The following is a 20,053-nucleotide window of genomic DNA, read 5'->3' on the forward strand; positions in this document are numbered from 1 at the left end:
ATGAGCAAACGGGAGAGTGCAATAGCTGGCCTGGTTCCTGGGACACCTGCAGTTGAGCACACGGTGGGAACAGCTAGCCTAGTTCGCCCTTGCTCCCTGCAGGACACTGAGCCACCCTCTGTACACAGTGGCTTTTGAGTTCCATAGTCTCAAACTGACTCAATGGAGAACCCAGGGCCAGAGGCTGAGCTAGCTTCACACCAGGGAGCCTGCACAGACGGCAACAGTTGGGAAGCGGAGCGGGAGCAGCCAAGAGCACATCAGAGAGACGAGCACATCCTAACTTCAGCCAGGACCAGCATCTCTGTTCAAAGGCTTAACTTCTGTTCTACCTTCTAAGAACATACAGCGCAAGCTCCACACCTACTACTGGAACAGATGTTAAATGGATCTGGAATAGAGCTTAGATGTTAGAAACAAAATGAGAAAAAACCAGGATCTGATTTCCACCCCCAAAACTCAAACCAAAGTAAAAATTAGACTCACCTACAATCCGTTGTCCATCTTCTGTTCTTAGCCGAACTATCTGCATTTTCACATTTGTGCCACTGACAGACGCTAGAACACCCTCAACTTTTGTCCAGACACTCAGTACTGAACCACACAATACATAATATGTGCGGCAACGAAGACCAATTTCACAAACTAATCCCAAGCTTGCTTTTTTGCAATTGCCACGCCTAAGAGGAAAAAAAAATATATATATACACTTATGTGTGTGTTTGTGTGTATGTATACACACACACAAACACACACACACATTCATATAAGGTTTGCAAGATCTATCCAAATTTTAAACGGAAAAATTTCTAGCATTGTTTGCCTTTATTCACTGTTTCTTAGATTATAATCCTTTTGACATACTAGATTATCCTTTCCAATTTAAGGTAACGCTAGTCATTTTTAAAACTTTAGTTTTTTTTCAGGGGCCTGCCTCCCTGTAAAGGGATGATTAATTGGTTTTCGTATCAACTGAAACATTTTAGCCATTATAATATCTATTTTCTTATAGTAATGCCATAAATGCTTATAAAATGATCCTGCCATGGGAAAAAAAATCAACACCTGTGAAAAGGGGATAAAAAAGATTCTCTGTTATTTCTGTATCATCAAGCTACCAACACATTGCTCTAGATCAGATTAGTGGAAACAGCCTCATTTAAAAAAAAATTCAAAAAATTTAAAAAGGGGGGGGGGTTTGAATCCAATCTCTCCCCTTACTGGGCTAGACTCTTGCACTGGTACCCACAGAGAGAGAGACACTGACTGACACTATACGTAAATTTTAAAACTGAGAAAAAGGAAGACAGACCAATCTTATGGTTAAAATTATTTTCACAATTCATCAATAAAAATGTCCTTCCTTCTTGTCAGTATAATTCAAGATTATTTAATACACAATGTTAAATGTACGCATACAGGCCAGGCATGGTGGCTCACGCCTGTAATCCCAGCACTTTGAGAGCCCAAGGTGGGAGGATTACTTGAGGCCAGGAGTTCAAGACCAGCCTGGGCAACATATTGAGATCCCATCTCTACAAAAAATTAAACAAACAAAAAAATTACACAGGTGTGGTGGCATCTGCCTATAGTCCCAGCTACTTGGGAAGCTGAGGCAGGAGGACTGCTTGAGCCCAGAGTTGGAGGTTGCAATGAGCTGTGATTGCACCACTGAACTTCAGCCTAGGCGACGGAGCAAGACTCTGTATCTTAAAAAAAATAAAAACAAACATATACGATACTTTTCTTGCTACAGACTCACAGCAAATGTTGTAGAGGACTTTTACGGGTTAACTTTTAAAACATTTTACCTTAATGGCTTTTCCTAAGTTAATTTCCAACAGGACTACTAATTTACTCTCAAAATGAAAATAAAAGGCAGTGCTCACATTAAACTTACCTACCTGTATAATGAACCCCCCAAAGAAACTTCAAACTAAAATTCATTTACATCCTATATTCTTCAAAATGTACACCAGACACTGCAAGAATATTAACTATTTAACGGGTGAGAAAACACCAAAGAGAGAATTAAGACCTACAGAGTATTAAAATATTCTGCACAAGGTCCTGAGGAGAACGCTGTAAGGGGCGAGCCAGGAGCACAGCAGGACTGGCTTCAGGACTCAACAACATCAAGTCATCTATGCTATGCAGCTACTTTAGGCATCTCCCTGATTTCTTTTAAGTTCTCTAGATCTGAGACACCAGTAAAGTTTTTAAAAAAGAGAGGAAGAAATAAAAGAGAGTGAGAGGAGGAGGAAGAAAAAGTTCTAACAAGGATGACAGTTAAGTCTACACTGCCAAAACATAGCTGGTTAGAAATAACAAAGCATCAGTGAGGAGCAGAGGGGACACACCAAAACTAAACAGCGTTCTGGGCCCCAAATGTCCAATCAATACTCCTGATGAAATGAACCTTGCTTAACAGCAACTGATCTATTCACTTACTCAGAAGGACATATTGGTAAACAGTGAAGGTGTATTTAAATCTTGATTGCACTTTGGAAAATATGGTAAGAAACATGAAAATACTAACCAATAAGCATGAGTACAAGTATCTGCAGATGAATTATACTGATCTAACCAGTGCACCAAGGCATCATCTGAGACAACCTGTAAAAAATAAGACAAAAATTTCACTGAAATAGTATTGTTTTAAATAATACTGGTTGCCTAATCTGGTGTATTAACTCCAACGGCAGCCAAAATCATCTCTATACAGAAAACCTAGCCCTTGCTACTAGTTGAATTTGAACGCCACTCAAAAAGTTCTGCTGTAACAGTTCCTCCTACACAATGAGTTTTTACAACAGGATTTTCATAACTACTTAATTATAATTGATTTCAAATGAGAATAGCAAGGAATAGTAATATAGGGTAGTACTATTAATAAAAACTATAGTAATTTTAGGAAAAACATAGTCATTTACTGTTTTATAAAAATCAATGCAAAACATAAACATACGAGGCATGCTCACAATAAAACCAAGAGGTGGTAGGAATTATAGTCTCACACACATTCCCTTTAATAAAAAATTCTAATTTTTGTGGTTAGTATTGAAAGCTTCCTTTACTGACAACATAAGCTATTTAAAATAATCATCTTACAAGTTTCTTAGTGGTTGATAATATTAAAAGACTGGGATATTAGCGTAACAAAACTTGATATTTTCCTTTAAACAGTAACAAAATAATTTTATACATATACAGCTATCCTAAACATAGTTTCAACATACCATAAAAACTAGTATTCATATATAACAATGTACAGCAAATGAGAAAATACCTTCTTGTATTTCTTTTTTAGATCAGCGTAAATCTCTAATTTGAGCTGTTTCCCAGTATTTGGTCGATAAACTAAAAAGAGTTTCTTTTTAGGATTCACTTCTTTAACTAAGATGGCAGTTTTCTTGTTGTTCCTTATCTATTAAAAAAATGAGAAAATAAAAAGATTTGATACTGCACACTCTAAGAGAAATATTTACGCCATCACATCAGCAAATATCATTTCAAAGACTACACACCAAATAAGTACATGAATGACTGCAATAAGGACCACAACTGCTTGTTTAAAAGACTTGAACAAGGCCACACCCAAAAGGTAGTTACTAGACCATAAGTATGGTGAAAGATGTAGGTTAAGGGCCAAGGTTTTCTTTAGAAAACTGGAATAAGCTTTAATGCACAAATGTCTAGTACAGATGATTTTGCTTCTTCTATTCCCTATTCTTGGATTCATAGCCAAGCAGCCTCAGAGAAACAAGAAAAAGTAGAATAAAATGTTAACAGATTATCTCTGAAGGCCATTCAAAACAAAAAAAAATGTTAACAGATAAGTGGACAAAGAAAATATACATACATATACATACTTCAGAATACTACTCAGCCATAACCTGTAGCAACTTGGATGGAACTGGAGGCCACTATCCTAAGTAAAGTAACTCAAGAACACAAATCCAAATGTTGCACGTTCTCACTTATAAGTGAGAGCTAAGCTATGGGTGTGCAGGGGCATAGAGAACAGTAAAATGGACCCTGGGGACTCAGAAAGGGGTAGGTCGGGAGAAGGGTAAGGGATGAAAAATTACCTATTGAGTACAATGTACATTTGGGTGATGGGTGCACTAAAAGCCCAGACTTTGCCACTATACAATTCATCCAAAAATCACTGTACCCTCAAATATATTGAAATTTTAAAAAATGTTAACAGTAGAATCTAGATAGTGGACACAAGCGATCTTCACAGGAAAATTCTTTCATCCACTGCATGTTTTAAACTCTTCACAATAAAATGCTGCAAAACATGTTGCTCTCCTTCAAGCACCAAGATGCCTTAGATGTCCCTAACCTCTGCACACAGCTGTTCCACCAGTGCTGCCTTCCCTACATCACAGGGGATTGTAAACATGGAAGGAGAGATCACATAACAGAGTTCTGTGAACACAAAGTCACCACAGCAGAAAGCCAAAATGTTGAACTAATTATACATAAAAATGTGTGGAAAAATCAAAGAAAAGTAAGCATTAGAGAAACGCTGGAACCCAGGTATGTATTTTTAACTTTTTAAAGTTGGATTCATGAGGGAAACTCTAGGAGGAAAGTTATAAAAAGCTCTATTTAACTCAAGAAAAAATAAAATTAAAAAATTCATTTCTTCTTTAATGAGAGACGAAAAGCTTCTAAGCAATAATCTCTACAGCAAAATTGAAAGAAAAAGAAAAGTTTCAAAGTAAAGACATTTTCCCAGCTCCTTTACATAATAAATCATTGTTTGCTGAGGTATTAACATTTTATATTAATTCTTATAATGATAAAAGAAAAAGACAGTATTTCACTTTCCTCTTCAAGGATATTAAAGATCCTTTGTCTTTTGTTCAAATGACTTGAAACTTTGTTTATATAATTACTGCAAAGTCATAAAACCATGGTTAAAGCCAAAATTGTATACAAAATTTTTTATCAGTTGGTGGGAAACTCCCAAACTTAATCTTGGAGGACAGCCTTTAAGGCATGTAACAGTGTGATCTGTCTTAATAGTGTCAAGTTAATTATAATTATAAAATATCATCATAATGCAGTGGAAATAAGAGTGAGTCTGACATTGTTTTCCTAAAGGTAATATATGTTATACACATAGAAAAGCATGTTTGCTATTGAGAAAAGAGGGAAGAGGGGAAGAGGGAAGAAAAAAAGGAAAGGGGAAAGGAAAGTCTCCTGAATGCTCTCAAGGTTCAAAGGCAAACAGGCACACAGTCCTGGAATGACACCTCTAGGGCTACTGCTCCTCACGTCTAGCCACCCATCGCCATGCAGGAAATGAAGGACTAGTGTCGCCACAGCCTTCCATTCAAGGGAAGCTGGGGATCAGGACTTTCATCACAATCTACCAATGGTGAAATTCTGGCAATATTTTAAACTAAAAACAATAACAAACACCCTACGTGAACCAACCAAAATTGCATCTATGGGGGAAATCTGAATAAAATAGGTGAACTGTTCCAATGTCAATATCCTGGTTGTGATATTATACTACAGTTTTGCAAAATGTTATCAATGAGGGAATGGGGCAAAGTATACAAGGAATTTTTCTGTACTGTTTATTATAACTACATGCAAATGAATCTACAGTTCAATAAATATTTCCAAAACAAAAAAATCCCACAACCCAAATAGAAGTCAGATTGCTTAAGGGCTTTGCTCTACATCAGGGACCAGCAGGCTAGGGCTATGGACCAAATCTAGCCTAAGGCTCCTAAGTACGTTTAAGGAGAGAAGGGAGGAAGATAGGGAGGAAGAGAGAAAGGAAAAAAGAAAAACACATGCAGGACAGACAATACGGACCAAATGTATCCTACAAAACTTAAAATATTTACTATCTGGCTCTCTACAGAAAAAGTTCAGGGACTCCTACTACAGATAGTTCATTTATGGTTTCACCCTGCCTGTGGCTAATTGTATATGGTCTCCTTTATGCAGTTACCTCTTATAAGCAAGAATCAAGTCTTCATTTATAGTCAGTCACACCATAAATAAAGGCAAATATAAAGCAAATTGTAGCATATACAACCAATAGAATATTATTCAGGCTTTAAAAAAGAAACAATGTCCTGATACATGCTACAACATGGATTAACCTGGAGAACACTAAGCTAAGTGAAATAAACATGTCATAAAAGGACAAATATGATTCCACTTACATGAGGTACCTAAATAGGCAAATTCAGAGAGACAGAAAGTAGACCAGAGGTTAGCTGAGGATGGGCAGAGGGATACTGTGGAGTTATGGCTAAAGCTTGCAGTTTCTGTTATGGATGATGAAAATGTTTTGAAAATAGGTAGGGATGATGGATACACAACACTGTCAATATAATTAACGCCACTAAACTGTATATTTAAAAAATGGTTAAAATGGCTGGGCATGGTGGCTCACGCCTGTGATGCCAGAGCTTTGGGAGGCTGAGTTGGAAGGGTTACTTGAGCCCAGGAGTTGGAGGCTGCAGTGAGCTAAGATCTCACCACTGCACTCCAGCCTGGATGACAGAGCAAGACCCTGTCTCAAAAAAAAGGTAAAACAGCAATTTTCATGTTATATGTATTCTACCACAATTTTTAAAAACTAAAAATGTAATATACAACAATAACCAATGAATTGTATATGTAAGTAAATGGATGAACTATATATGAACTTTATTTCAATAAATCTGTTGGGAAAAAAAGAAAAAATAAAGAGATAAGAATTCAAGAGACTCTGGGAGGCCGAGGTGGGAGGATCACTTGAGCTCAGGAGTTCAAGATGAGCCTGAGCAAGAGTGAGACCTCTTCTCTACAAAAAAACACAGAAAAATTAACCAAGTGTGGGACTATGCACCTGTAATCCCAGCCACTTGAGAGGCTGAGGCAGGAGGACTGCTTAAGCCCAGGAGTTTGAGGCTGCAGCGATGCAGAGAGCCATGATGACACGCACTGCACTCTAGCCAGGGCAACAGAGTAAGACTCTGTCTCAAAAAAAAAAAGGAATTCAGGAGAAAATAAATATTGAAGATATGCAAAGAACATCTAATATATGCATAATGGGAATCCAGGTAAAGGAGAAACCCAAAGAAATAAAATATTAAAAATGTTTTCAAATAAAAATGTAATTAATCTGAAACCATATGGGAATTAAAAACATATATATACAGACATGTATATATAATTCAGAAAACGTTCTGAAATAAAAAGATTTGAAACTTCCTAAAAGTGAAAGAAAACTAGAGTACCATCAAACTTTGACAGTAACCCTTTACCCTACAAGACTGAATATTAGCATATTTAAGTTACTCAAGGAAAGAAAATATAAATCAAAGATTTCATACACAGTAAAACTATCTTTCAAGTACAAAGGGCACAAACATCATTATGCAAGAACTCAGGGAGTAATGATCCCATAAGCCCTTCTTTAATTTATCTACTGCAGAATAAGCATCAGACAGACAAAATGACTAGAGACTGATTAACCTACAGATTAGTAAGTGAATGGTGAGCATTAAATATGACCTACAGAACTAAGACTAAATGAAGATTAAAATGAAGAGTATACTGTATAATTACCATATACTTTGACAATGCAGAAACAGTAACTATTTTGTAAAACGAGAGAAGCATGCAAAAACAGGGTTTTATTAAAAAAAAAAACCATCTTCAGGAATCCTGGAGTTCAGTATCAATAATATTTTATTATCCTGTGTGTCTTTGAGAATAAAGATTCTTTGTGTGGAAGAAAGAAGACAGAAAAACCTTATAGAAAATTGGGGATATAAGAATTCTGTAGTCTTGGATTTCAATAAGGTAAGTCAGCATGAATTCAAGACACTGTGCTATACACGGAAGCATGTATGTGTGCACATGTATGTGCACACTTATGTGCACAGATGTACCCTCCTCAGTTCTGTCAGGCAAATCATAACCAAAAGAATGTAGCTATGCTACTATCTGAAAAATGAGTTTTGAAGACATGAAGCATTATCAGTACTAAAGAAAATATGATGTTATGGGAAAAAAGTTCACTTACCCAAGAAAACATCACTTTTAAATTTATATCTAGTAACATCTGTCAAAATATATTAAATAAAAAAGTATATAAATGGACAAAATCACAATTACACTAAATTGCCAAAATAGAGAAAGCTAAACACAATTGGAAAATTGGCACAAAGTGAAGAGACAATTACAATGCCATCAGTGAGAAAGTATTATGTATCTGAATAGTTAACATTTAAAGCAAAAGTCGTACTTGCAATGACAAGTAAAAGCCATCGTCTGGTCCTGTCAGCTCAGCCCAAATCTTGGTAGCTTCCTCCCATGACATTCCCCTCTCTACACTAATCTGTAAAAAAAAATAAAATAAAACTTAAACTCATTCCTGTAAATGCCTCTCACAGGAGAACTACATGTCAACACGTGCATGTTTTCCAAACTTACCGTGTATAATTCTACGTGGCCAGAGGTTGAATATCCTGGAGTCAGAAACTTCTTAACATCACTTTTCCTCACCTTTTCGTCTCCAGAACCAAGATCTCGAATAAGAAAACCAACATGTAAGTGCAGAAGGAACATTTTTATCAGGAATACAAACGACATTTTAAAATATTTCCCTACTTACCTAAGATTCCCATATCATATCTTCCATTTTTTTTTGCATTTTGAACAACTGCAGTAAGTGTGTCCGCAAAATACTGAAATAATGCATTCTGTTGATGTACCTCCATGCCTAAAATTCTATTTAAGAATTTGCCTATGTTGTTATAATCTGCAACGACAAGATTATATGAACGATTTCATGCATTCAAATGGTAATTAATTTTTTTATTCATCTAGGCCTAGTTCAAATCCCACTTTGTCTTCTATAGTCTTCCTTCCCAACTCTCGCACCATCCCTGCAACAGAGCTATGATCTGCATGTTTCTACCTCTAGCAATTAGCACAATTATGATGCATGCACAAAAGACGTTCGTTGAACTGAATTTTTGCATCTTCACTTATGGGAAGTATGAACACAATTTAGCACTTGAGAACGTTGGTTTTCCAACATTAAATCTTAACTCATGAAGTTACAAGCACTCTCTAAGCCATCGAATCCAAACTGTGGCTGCACAGTAAAAATGCCTAGGAGCTGTGGAAAAAAACTACCGGTGTCTGCACTCCACCCCTAGTCTCAGTCATTTTTATTTGTTTGACAGCTGATTATATTTGCACCCACTGTTGAAAGTTGCTGCTCTATGGACAGAATAGAGGTTTAGTCTCTAATGAGTACCCACAGTAGCCAAAAAGGCCAGAGTGCTCAGTAATAAGAGACTAAGAAACACTCGTTTGAAGCTTCCCCTTCAGCTACAAAAGCACATGTAATAAAATGGGATTTAATAATACAGCAATAGTTACATGTACCCATAAAGTTAATAATACTACCTTTATCAAGAGTAAGAATCCCTGAGCGATCTTCTACATTTATCAGGCCAACTCCTATCAGTCCTTGTCGAACATCTGTAAGAAAATAAACTTATATATAAAATCCTATAATCCAAATGACTCGAGGACCTGTTTCATCACTAATCAAACTAGATCAATTTCTAGTAGTAAGACAGAGCCTATCCAATTAGCTGAATTAAATGGAACCCACAGTCCCCAAAGGTCTTTAGCCACTCCAAAATCCCTGAGTACTCAAACTTCACACTATATCCTATTACTTCACTAAAACAGCTTCTCTTTCCAACAGCAATCCTGTGTAGTGGAGATCTTTGTCTATGAAGTTCTCACCCAAAGAATCTAAGCAATTTTACACAAGGAGCAGAATACTAGGTGCTTTAAAAAAAATAATAGTGTGCAGGCTCCAACCCAGACTTGCAGATATCAAGCTGACCAAGAAAATATTTTGGGAATCCATCCTTATGGGGAGAAAAAAATCACCTATGTGTAAGTTCAACACTGTTTGTGGTGGCAAAGAATTAGAAACCATCTCAATATCAATAGTGAATGATTCACTATAACCATGCTGTTGAGTGTTGTGGAACACTTGGTTAGCTGCATGAATTAGTGCTATAGCTACTGACTTTGCAGGGGATGTACATGATGTATTGTTAAGTGAGAAAAGTACACTGCAAGTAATATCATGGCATTTAAAAGAAAACCTCGGTACTAAGATAAACATGGAGAAAAGACATAGAAGGGCTGCCCTTGCTCACATTGTCAACATCTGTGACCTCAGAAGGTGAGAATGGAAGGGGTGTTAAGAAAAAGAGTATTAACTCTTCATTATACACTTCAAGTTTCTTTTCATTACTTATAATAAGTAAGTAAATGTTAATTTTAAAAAATTAGAAATAAATCAGGGAGTTATTTTTGACACTCCCTCTAACGACCAAAGTGGGAAGAGGGTGTGGGGTTAAGACTTCACTGTTTGCTTTGGTAAAAGCTGTCAGTGATCATGAGCACCTCTGACAGGTATCTAAACATGGACTGCTATGCACTCATATTGGTATGTACCAGTATGTTAGCAAGGACTAGTAAAACATGTTAACTTCACAATGATAATGTTTCAAATATCTTATACCAACTTATTTTCAGTTTCCTGAACTACTAAAATCATCTCTCCTACCTACATGTATGAGGTGGGCCAAAATCTATTCTACAGATTTGCAATATGGGTTTAAGAATTTCTATAGTACTACCTAAGATTTTAATTATGGAAATTTCCAAGCATGGAAAAGAAAAAAGAGTATTCTATGAGCCACATCTACTCACCCACTTTTAACAACTGTTAACTCATGGCCAAATTTGCTTCGTTTACACCCCCACCATAAACCCAGGCACTCTTTAAACTTTAAAATTAAATTTCAAAAGCTATTTGGCAAAGTGATTTTACTTAACGTACTAAAACCACTTTGCTCTATTAGTATTAGGGTAGTTTTGCCTGAGACGGGAGGATTGCTTGAGGCCACGAGACCAACATGGACAACACAGTGAGACACCATCTCTAAAAAAAGTAAACAAATCAGCTAAGCATGGTGGCATGCCACCTGTAAGGTCCTAGCTACTAGGGAGGCTGAGGCAGGAGGACTGCTTGAGCCCAGGAGTTCCAAGCCGCAGCGAGCTATGGCTGTACCACTGCACTTCAGACTGGGTGACAGGGTGAGACCTTATCTCTAAAAAGAATTTTATAAAAATAAAAATTAGCCTAGTAGTGATATCCTCTTTTACTATGTCAAGAGCAAAAGCACTTTTATTTGAATAAAATTGGTTTTAATAAATCTGTTTAATGTAAGGAGTAAACTTACACGTTCTAATGACCTCTAATTTCTAAATTTCATACAATTCATGTCTGAAGAAAAATTAAAACTAAAACAGCAAATGTTATAACAAATAATTGAGTATATCATTGTCAATTGTTGATTTTTAAATGTTACCTTTAAAGAATTCTCCAGGATAGTCTGGAGGTGGTGATACCATAGGAGAATCCAAGTTTACAATGGATTTCATGACAATTTCCAAAGCATTTCTTCCATACTGCAATAAAAACCAAAAACTTTTAGCCCGTTTCAGCATTTGGATATTCTTCAATCACATGACCCCCTACATGCTATAACAACCATTACTGCACCAAAGACTAAAAAGCAGCACGTGATTCAAGTCCCAACAAACTGGGAGGCTGAGGTGGGAGGATTAATTGAGTTCAGGAGTTTGAGACCAGCCTGGGCCATACACCAAGACTCTGTCTCTAATAAATTTTAATAATTAGCTGGCTATGGTGGCATATAGTCCCAGCTCCAGGAGGCTAAAGCAGGATGACCGCTTGAGCACAAGAGTTTGAGGATGCAGTCAGCTATGATTAGACTACTGTTATCCAGCCTGGGTGACAGCAAGACTCTGACCCTTTAAACAAATAAATAAAAGTACATCTCAAACGAAAGCGTATCTCTTTATATATTTTACCCTACCACTGCACACAGCAGACGTTCGATAAATAACTTCCTTTATTTTGGGGAACTCACAACTCATTCTCAACTGTTTATTATATTCCTATTGGGAATGACTATATTCATGACTACACAGGTGACTATACTGCAGAGTTAATCATCAAAGATCTAACTTACATGTGAAATCCTATATCTTACAGGAAGCCATGAATTAAAGCAAAAACATAAGGAGAGGAAGTTTTCAATTTTTTTTTACCACGTGAAGACACAAGTTTTCTTTTTTTTTTCCCCCTCACCCCCAACCCCCCAACAAGAAGTTTTCAATTTTTAACAGTAACTACTTTACCCGTCTGCTTGCTACATACACTATTCACTACCACAAGTTTTCAGAGATACTGGGAGCTGAAATGTACCTTACCTTATTGTCAAAGTTGAATCTGCTCAGATCTCTGGATTCTGTTGCTCTTCTGTCACCATGTGTAAGCGCCCCCTATCAAAACGTAAAATTTCTAATCAAGGCACAGTTAACCTTGTACCAGAAGACACATAACACAGATCACCTTTTACATACATTCACACAACTCAAAAACTTACCAAACTTTCAAGTCTTTTAGCAACAATAGATGCAAATCTTTGCTCTCCTGCCAATTCAGAAATCAGAAAGACATACTCGGGAGCAGTAACTTGATTTGATCGATGAGTTCGTCCTATAATGACATTTTTGTAAAAGATCACCGTGTTCACTAGATAATGATAGAATAATCTGAGATCTATTCCTGGCACTTAACACTAAATGAGTATTGAGAAATCCTTTAACTAGAGGAAAAATTTAAGATAACAGTTACCATAACTTCCCCAAAGTAAAAAATCGACTACTCCATGGTGTGTATAAAAAAAAAAGTACAAAATTATAAGCACTGACTTGAATGACATCCATGTTCGAAGCAATACTCCTCCTTATGAGAGAAGAGAACCTGCCACAAAACTGTTAAATGACAGAAGTACTACTACTGCTACCTCAATTTTGGTTAACCCCAGCATTGCTGATAGGAAGCCACTCTGGATTCTCCCAAAATTGTTGTTTTTCAAATCACTGGGTCACAGGGAAATGAAAGCAGAAGGGAAGGAATGGCAATGTGTCTTCAGTGAAGCCAATGACAGTTGCAAAGGACACACAAGTAGCAGCTGCTCTGACACAGACTCTATACATCCTAAAGGTCTATGAGGAAAACACTCCAGAGGAGCCCAACTCTTAGATATAAGCCAGGAACCCCACAAAAATTCCACTGCAGATCTTTTACAGCTTTTAAAATAGGTAAAAAATGAATTCACAATGCACATGTAAACACTCCTTAAATGCAAAATCTAAGCTTTGGAGTTATAAGCTAACATTAAAACAGATTTTGATATGCACACATTTTCCCAATGATTCCCAGCTATCCATTAAGCGAAACGCAGTGTAGGAACTTACCAAACTGCTGAATTGCTCTATCAGCACTCCAGGGTAATTCCAAAGTCATATGAACTCTTCGCCTTTGATTTTTAGCTCTTCGATCTGCTTGTAATGAAATACCAGAGCTGGCAGCTTCTGAGATGATAGCAATATTCTATATCAAATGTAAGGAGAAAAAAAATTACCTCTGCACAAGAATAAGCAGGGCAGTGACTTAATTAAAGTCCTTCAATGAACTTCTGGCGGTCAACTAATACCTGCTCTCTCCTTCTTCCTCTGACCTCCAAATTTAGCTAGGTACATGGTTGCCCAGAATCAAAATTTATGTCCCAGTCTCCCTTACAGCTAAATGTGAGCGTGTAGGCATGCTCCAGCCAGTAGGGTGGCTGTTATGTATAATGTCTGGGAAAAGTCCTTAAAAGAAAGAGACATGCCCTTCTCCTCCCCTTTTCTCCTTTCTGCTAGCTGAAATGTAGAGGTAATAACTGGACCTGGAACAGCGATCTTGGAACACAGAGACAACATGGAAATGGAGGCACACACAATTAGATGAACAACACAGAAGAGAACTGGTCTTCAAGGGGCCATAACAGCTCTGGGTCTACCTACCCAAGTGTGTGCATGAGAAAAATAAACATCATGTTTAAACTGATATGATTTTGGATTTTCTATCATTTAAAAGCCAGAATTAATTCTAACCAATATACTTTGTATAGTGCCTGGGCCTAGACTGATGAAACAATTAAAATAATACTTCTATCTACAATCTTTTTTTTTTTTTTTGAGACAGAGTCTCACTCTGTTGCTGGGGCTAGAGTGCCATGGCGTCAGCCTAGCTCATAGCAACCTCAAAGTCCCGGGCTCAAGCAATCCTTCTGCCTCAGCCTCCCAAGTAGCTGGGACTACAGGTATGCACCACCATGCCCAGCTAATTTTTTTTTATATATATATATTTTTAGCTGTCCATATAATTTCCTTTCCATTTTTCGTAGAGACGGGGTCTCGCTCTTGCTCAGGCTGGTCTCGAACTCCTGAGCTCAAACAATCCGCCGGCCTTGGCCTCCCAGAGTGCTAGGATTACAGGCCTGAGCCACCGCGCCCGGCTCTACATTCTTTAAAATATACATGACCATGTATGACCACTGTAGAAATTTTGGTTGCCTCCAGAGGCTCTTTATGTTGCCGAGGCTGGCACCCTGAACTCCTGGGCTCAAGTGATCCTCCCACCTCAGCCTCCTAAGTAGTTGGGACTACAGGCATGTGTCACTACAGATAACAGCTTTTTAATATATTTTTAAAGACAATTTTGATAACGGTAACTATCATCTTTTTTCCAGAGGTAGAGAAATTTACTGAAATATAAACCAAAATATGGGTGAAAAAGTAAGATTTTCTTCTTCCTTCTTTTAGATTAAGGAATAGCCTTCAAAGAAGTGCTAGTCTAAAGAGGTGATACCTATTTCTTAGCAATCCCATCAGCAAATGCATATAGTTATTCCAACCAGATGGAAAAAAATGGATCTGAGAAACTTAGATTTGATGACATCCTTTTAACAGGTAAGAGTCTACACAAAGAGCCTCTGCAGGCAACCAAAATCTCTACAGTGGTCAGACACAGAGGTTCAACCTCCAAGCCATTCACAGTAGACCACCTTAACGTGGTATACCAATAAAAGAAACAGCAAACCCAGAGGATACCAGTAATCTGGACACTCTTAAATATCATTCTAGTCTCAAAATTAAAACGACACTAGTGTGACATTAGATGTCATGACACTAAGATGACCACACACAGTATCCTGATTAAAGATTTCAAAAGCCTCCAAAGCTATCAAGAGCCATGTCTAATTCAATGTGTAATCCAGAACACTCATAACATTCAACTTATGGTAAAACAATGAAAACATGTAAAATATTCCTACATGTAATTATTATTCCAGTGTTAGTGTCTGTCTTTAAAGAAAAAAGAAAGAAAAATTAAATAGAACAATAACATTCAACAGACATGGTTTATACTAAAAAAAAAAAAAAAAAAAAAAGTAGGAGGGTGAGGTGGAAGGTGGCTTGAGCCCTGGAGGTTGGAGGCCAGCTTGAGCAACACAGACAGACCCTGTCTCTACAAAAATTTTTTTAAAAAAGTAGCTGGGTATGGTGGTGTGTGCCTGTAGTCCCAGCTACTTGGAAGGCTGAAGCAGGAAGATCACCTGAGCCAAGAGTTCAAGGTTACAGTGAGCTATGATCACCCTGCGGTATTCCGTACAGCTGGATAACAGAACAAGGCCCGTCTCTAAGAAAAAAAACCTTCTAAAGCTTAAGCTAAATGTATGAGCACTGTTATTTTCACCAAAAAGCAAGGCAGAAAAACATACCTTATCTCCATCCATAAATCTTTGTTTTTCTGTGATGTTTAGGATTTCCACAGGCACATCAAGTTCAGATCTTGACTCGTAAGATATGCTTCCATCATCATTGCTAACAACACGCCCCTTGCGGCCAGTCATCTGAGAAAACAAACAGTGTCACAAGCCATCCAACTATGGTGCTTAGAACTCAGTGCCTCCTTCATTAAACTTGGGATACAGAAGCACAGGCTGTGCCGCACCAGGCATTGGGGGATACAGAACACTGGAACACGTCCATGGGAAAAGCAGCCTTGACCACAAAAGCTGCCGGACAAGTGCAGTAAATGTGACCAGTGGCTTTAGACATTTAGATACTGGGGGCAGAACTTCATTGGCACTAGGAGGACAACTAAAATAGAACATAAGTTCTAAGATACAAGAGAAAACTTCAGACAGATTATGTTCTGATACTCACAATACCACATTCATTTTACCGGGGTAAAAAAGGCCAAAATGTTACTAAGAAGAGACACAGCCCTGATCAAGTCATATTTACCTCAGCAACATTCTCAGGGCCACCAAGTTCATCAATAAGTTCATCCAGGGTATTAGGAGGGAGGTCTTCAGCTAATTTTTCTAGCTTATCTAGTAGGTCTTTCTTCATCTGCTGGGCCCTTTCCACAGCATCCTGACTTGTTACAAGGCTACTGTTACTATTGGTGTTACTGTTAGCTAAACAAAGAACATTAATTAAAAGTCAGTACAAACTTTAAATATTTGTTTTGTTTAAAGTATATTTCACAGACAATGCAAGTTGCTACATGGATACCTGGTGCATTGTTAGGAGCAGGTGATATAACTGGTGTAGAGGAAAAACTAGGTCGTTTTGATCCAAGACCTGATGCTAATAAGGCACTTTGAATAGAATCTGGATCTATACTTTTCTTCTTTTTTTTATCTTTGTTTTTCTTGTGGTCTTTTCTGATTAACCAGGGATCTGAGTGTCAAGGAAAGAAGTACGTCAAATCATTTGTTAAAACGCATAGAATCTTTAAGGAAAACAACTCTTGAAATTTTTTGTATTATTAAACCAATAGCTTATAAATCATCACACCAACTACAGTAGTCCAGTACATCCCATCCATACACCATAGGGTACAAATCTACATTGTGAGGTTAAAAATAACTGCACAGGCCGGGCGCGGTGGCTCACGCCTATAATCCTAGCACTCTGGGAGGCCGAGGCAGATGAATTGCTTGAGCTCAGGAGTTCGAGACCAGCCTGAGCAAGAGCGAGACCCCGTCTCTACTAAAAATAGAAAGGAAATTATACGGACAGCTAAAAACATATATATAGAGAGAAATATTAGCCGGGCATGGTGGTACATGCCTGTAGTCCCAGCTACTCGGGAGGCTGAGGCAAGAGGATTGCTCGAGCCCAGGAGTTTGAGGTTGCTGTGAGCTAGGCTGACGCCACGGCACTCTAGCCCAGGCAACAGAGTGAGACTCTGTCTCAAAAAAAAAAAAAAAAAAAAAAAAAAACTGCACAAAATTGAGGTCACATTTTCACATAGATGAGGCTCAAAGCTCCAGATGACAAACTAGACCTCTCCACCAAAGCAAAGATTAGAATCTGTGTGATCATTTGTGCTGCACAGAAAAAAAGGTTGTAATACCTCACTTTTAAATACACTGGAGCATGAACTACCTTTCAGGTTACATTAAATATACTGATGATCTTACCGTCTTCATCATCCTCACTAGATTCGTCTCTAAACGGGTTGAAATCGTCATCATCTCCAGAACTCATGTTTTTTGAGCTCTCATAGTCACTTTCTTCATTATCAGAGGCATCAGATTCACTTCCGCTGTCATCGGAACTACTACCAGTAAGGCCACCTACTTTCCGTGATTTTTTGGCTTCTCGAGTTATTTCTTCACCTACTCCCAAACCCCAAAAAAGAGAGTCAGCCCAAATACGTTTCTGAAGATTTGGGATGTCACATTTAGTTCATAAGTTAATGCAAATGAAAAGTACAGAACAAAACCATTTATATAAAAATACAACAAAATTCACAAATAAACACTAATGTTTTGGATTCATCACGATAATAAATGAGGTTATGTTCAATTATTCTCAAGAAGAAATTAGGCCAGGCGCGGTGGCTCACGCCTGTAATACTAGCCCTCTGGGAGGCCGAGGTGGGAGGACTGCTTGAGTTCAGGAGTTCGAGACCAGCCTGCGCAAGAGCGAGACCCCACCTCTACTAAAAATAGAAAGAAATTAGCCAAACAACTAAAAATATATAGAAAAAACTAGCCGGGCATGGTGGCACATGCCTGTAGTCCCAACTACTCAGGAGGCTGAGGCAGAAGGATTGCTTGAGCCCAGGAATTTGAGGTTGCTGTGAGCTAGGCTGACGCCACGGCACTCTAGCCAGGGCAAAAGAGCGAGACTCTGTCTCAAAAAAAGAAAAAAAAGAAAACCATAGGAAGTGGCAGTGAAAACACACAACCACTTGTCAATTGGAGGAAAGTAATTCCCTCTCAAAATATAGCCACTTTAAAACGCTCAAATTTATAGTACTTTCAACATTAGCTATTTTTGTAGAAGTACTCACCTTTCCGCTTCTTTATTTTATTTTCTTTACAAGGACTATCTCTTGGTGAACTGTTGTTACTGGGAGCTGTCAAATCGATTCCCAGCAAACTGTAAAGTTTTTTCCTGTCTGGAGCAGGGAAGTGTTTTTCAATGAGTGACTGCAACACTCCTCTGCAGTAAAGAAACAAGGATAATTACTGCTTCATTTGGCAAAATAATTTGGTATATGTAAAATATTATTGAACATATCTCTTAAAAAAGAAAAATACTAGGCCGAGTGCAGTGCCTCACACCTGTAATCCTAGCACTCTGGGAGCCTGAGGTGGGCAGATTGTATGAGTTCAGGAGTTCAAGAGCAGCCTGAGCAAGAGCGAGACTCCGCCTCTACTAAAAATACAAAGAAATTATATGGACAGCTAAAAATGTATATAGAAAAAATTAGTCGGGCATGGTGGTGAATGCTTGTAGCCCCAGCTACTCGGGAGGCTGAGGCAGGAGGATCCCTTGAGCACAGGAGTTTGAGGCTGCTGTGAGCTAGGCTGACAACATGGCACTCTAGCACAGGCAACCAAGTAAGACTCTGTCTCAAAAAAAAAGGAAAAATACTTTGTTCAATTTTATGAAATACTGGTAACCCAGCTCAAATGAATTTTAATTTTCTGGGCCAAGGCTGTCCAATTGAGTAACAATGCAAGCCAAGGCACATACACAAATTTTTTATTTTCTAGTAGCTACATTATAAAGTAAAACTGGTGAAACTAAATTTAATAACATATTTTATTTAACTCACTATACCACTTCGATATATAATCAATGAGATGTGTCACGTTATTTTTTCTTATGGAGCCTTTGAAGCCATGTATTTTACACATATAGCCTCTCAATTTGGACTACTCATTTCAACTGCTCAGTAGCCACATGTGATGAGCAGCTGCCATTTTGGACAAGGGAGTTCTAGGCATTTGTGTACAGAAAAATACAGATTAGCAAATACATGTTTTGTTCTTAGAAGAAGCATTTGAATGTATCCCCTAAAGGCAAAAATAATATAGTAGCAAAGGTTATTTTGCTAATTTTACTACCAGCGTGAGAACTGGTAGGTTAAACAAATTGAAAACAATGTCTAAAACATTTTTTAAAGCTCTGTTTGAAGATCTCATGTTTATTTCCAATTTTTATAGCAGACTTTATTACACTGGGGCAAACTATAGTTAATGCTTCTCTGGATAGTGGTGATTTCAAATACGTAAAACCATAACTAAAAGTAAACCAAACTGTCACAGATTTCCAAGATGTACAATACAGACAAAATCAAGCTCTTGTTAGTCCACATACTGTGTATAATACTGGCAAAACAGTTAACATTTTAGGATTTTGAGATTTCTATGCTATTGTTTTCCAACACATATACTGTTACAGAAAAGTACAGAATTGCAAAAACTCAAATCAGGAAAACTTAAGGATTACATAGCTGAATCAAAAGTGTTGCCCCCAGATAATGCCAATATTTGAACTAATCTAAGTAGAAACTAAAAAAAAAAAAAAAAAAAAAAAAAATGAAGACATTACTTGGCAGTTGAAACAAAATCATTCAATTCTCCCCCGCCCTCTTCCAAAGCTTCTAAAGTTCTAGCTTCTCCTGTAGATTGCAGACCAATTACAACACACTAGAGAAAAAAGGAAAATATATTAATTATAAATAATG

At 37.6% G+C, this 20,053-nt stretch overlaps 1 protein-coding gene across 3 annotated transcripts in view; it reads right to left on the reverse strand.

Annotated features, from left to right (window-relative positions):
- SBNO1 (strawberry notch homolog 1) overlaps window positions 1-20,053 on the reverse strand; it is a 50,675-nt gene that overhangs the window by 2,528 nt on the left and 28,094 nt on the right. For all 3 annotated transcript variants that reach the window (XM_045534962.1, XM_045534965.1, XM_045534963.1), the window contains 17 exons: window positions 19,918-20,015; window positions 18,368-18,519; window positions 17,490-17,687; window positions 16,576-16,743; window positions 16,303-16,478; window positions 15,774-15,905; window positions 13,423-13,558; window positions 12,546-12,658; window positions 12,370-12,441; window positions 11,442-11,541; window positions 9,448-9,522; window positions 8,645-8,791; window positions 8,464-8,558; window positions 8,276-8,368; window positions 3,290-3,427; window positions 2,540-2,616; window positions 487-680 (listed from right to left, as the gene is read on the reverse strand). In XM_045534962.1, the coding sequence (XP_045390918.1) occupies window positions 487-680; window positions 2,540-2,616; window positions 3,290-3,427; window positions 8,276-8,368; window positions 8,464-8,558; window positions 8,645-8,791; window positions 9,448-9,522; window positions 11,442-11,541; window positions 12,370-12,441; window positions 12,546-12,658; window positions 13,423-13,558; window positions 15,774-15,905; window positions 16,303-16,478; window positions 16,576-16,743; window positions 17,490-17,687; window positions 18,368-18,519; window positions 19,918-20,015 (2,164 nt within the window). The remainder of the gene's footprint in view (window positions 1-486; window positions 681-2,539; window positions 2,617-3,289; window positions 3,428-8,275; window positions 8,369-8,463; window positions 8,559-8,644; window positions 8,792-9,447; window positions 9,523-11,441; window positions 11,542-12,369; window positions 12,442-12,545; window positions 12,659-13,422; window positions 13,559-15,773; window positions 15,906-16,302; window positions 16,479-16,575; window positions 16,744-17,489; window positions 17,688-18,367; window positions 18,520-19,917; window positions 20,016-20,053) is intronic.

This window comes from Lemur catta, chromosome 21, assembly GCF_020740605.2.
Source record: "Lemur catta isolate mLemCat1 chromosome 21, mLemCat1.pri, whole genome shotgun sequence".
In the NCBI taxonomy this organism is placed as follows: domain Eukaryota; kingdom Metazoa; phylum Chordata; class Mammalia; order Primates; family Lemuridae; genus Lemur; species Lemur catta.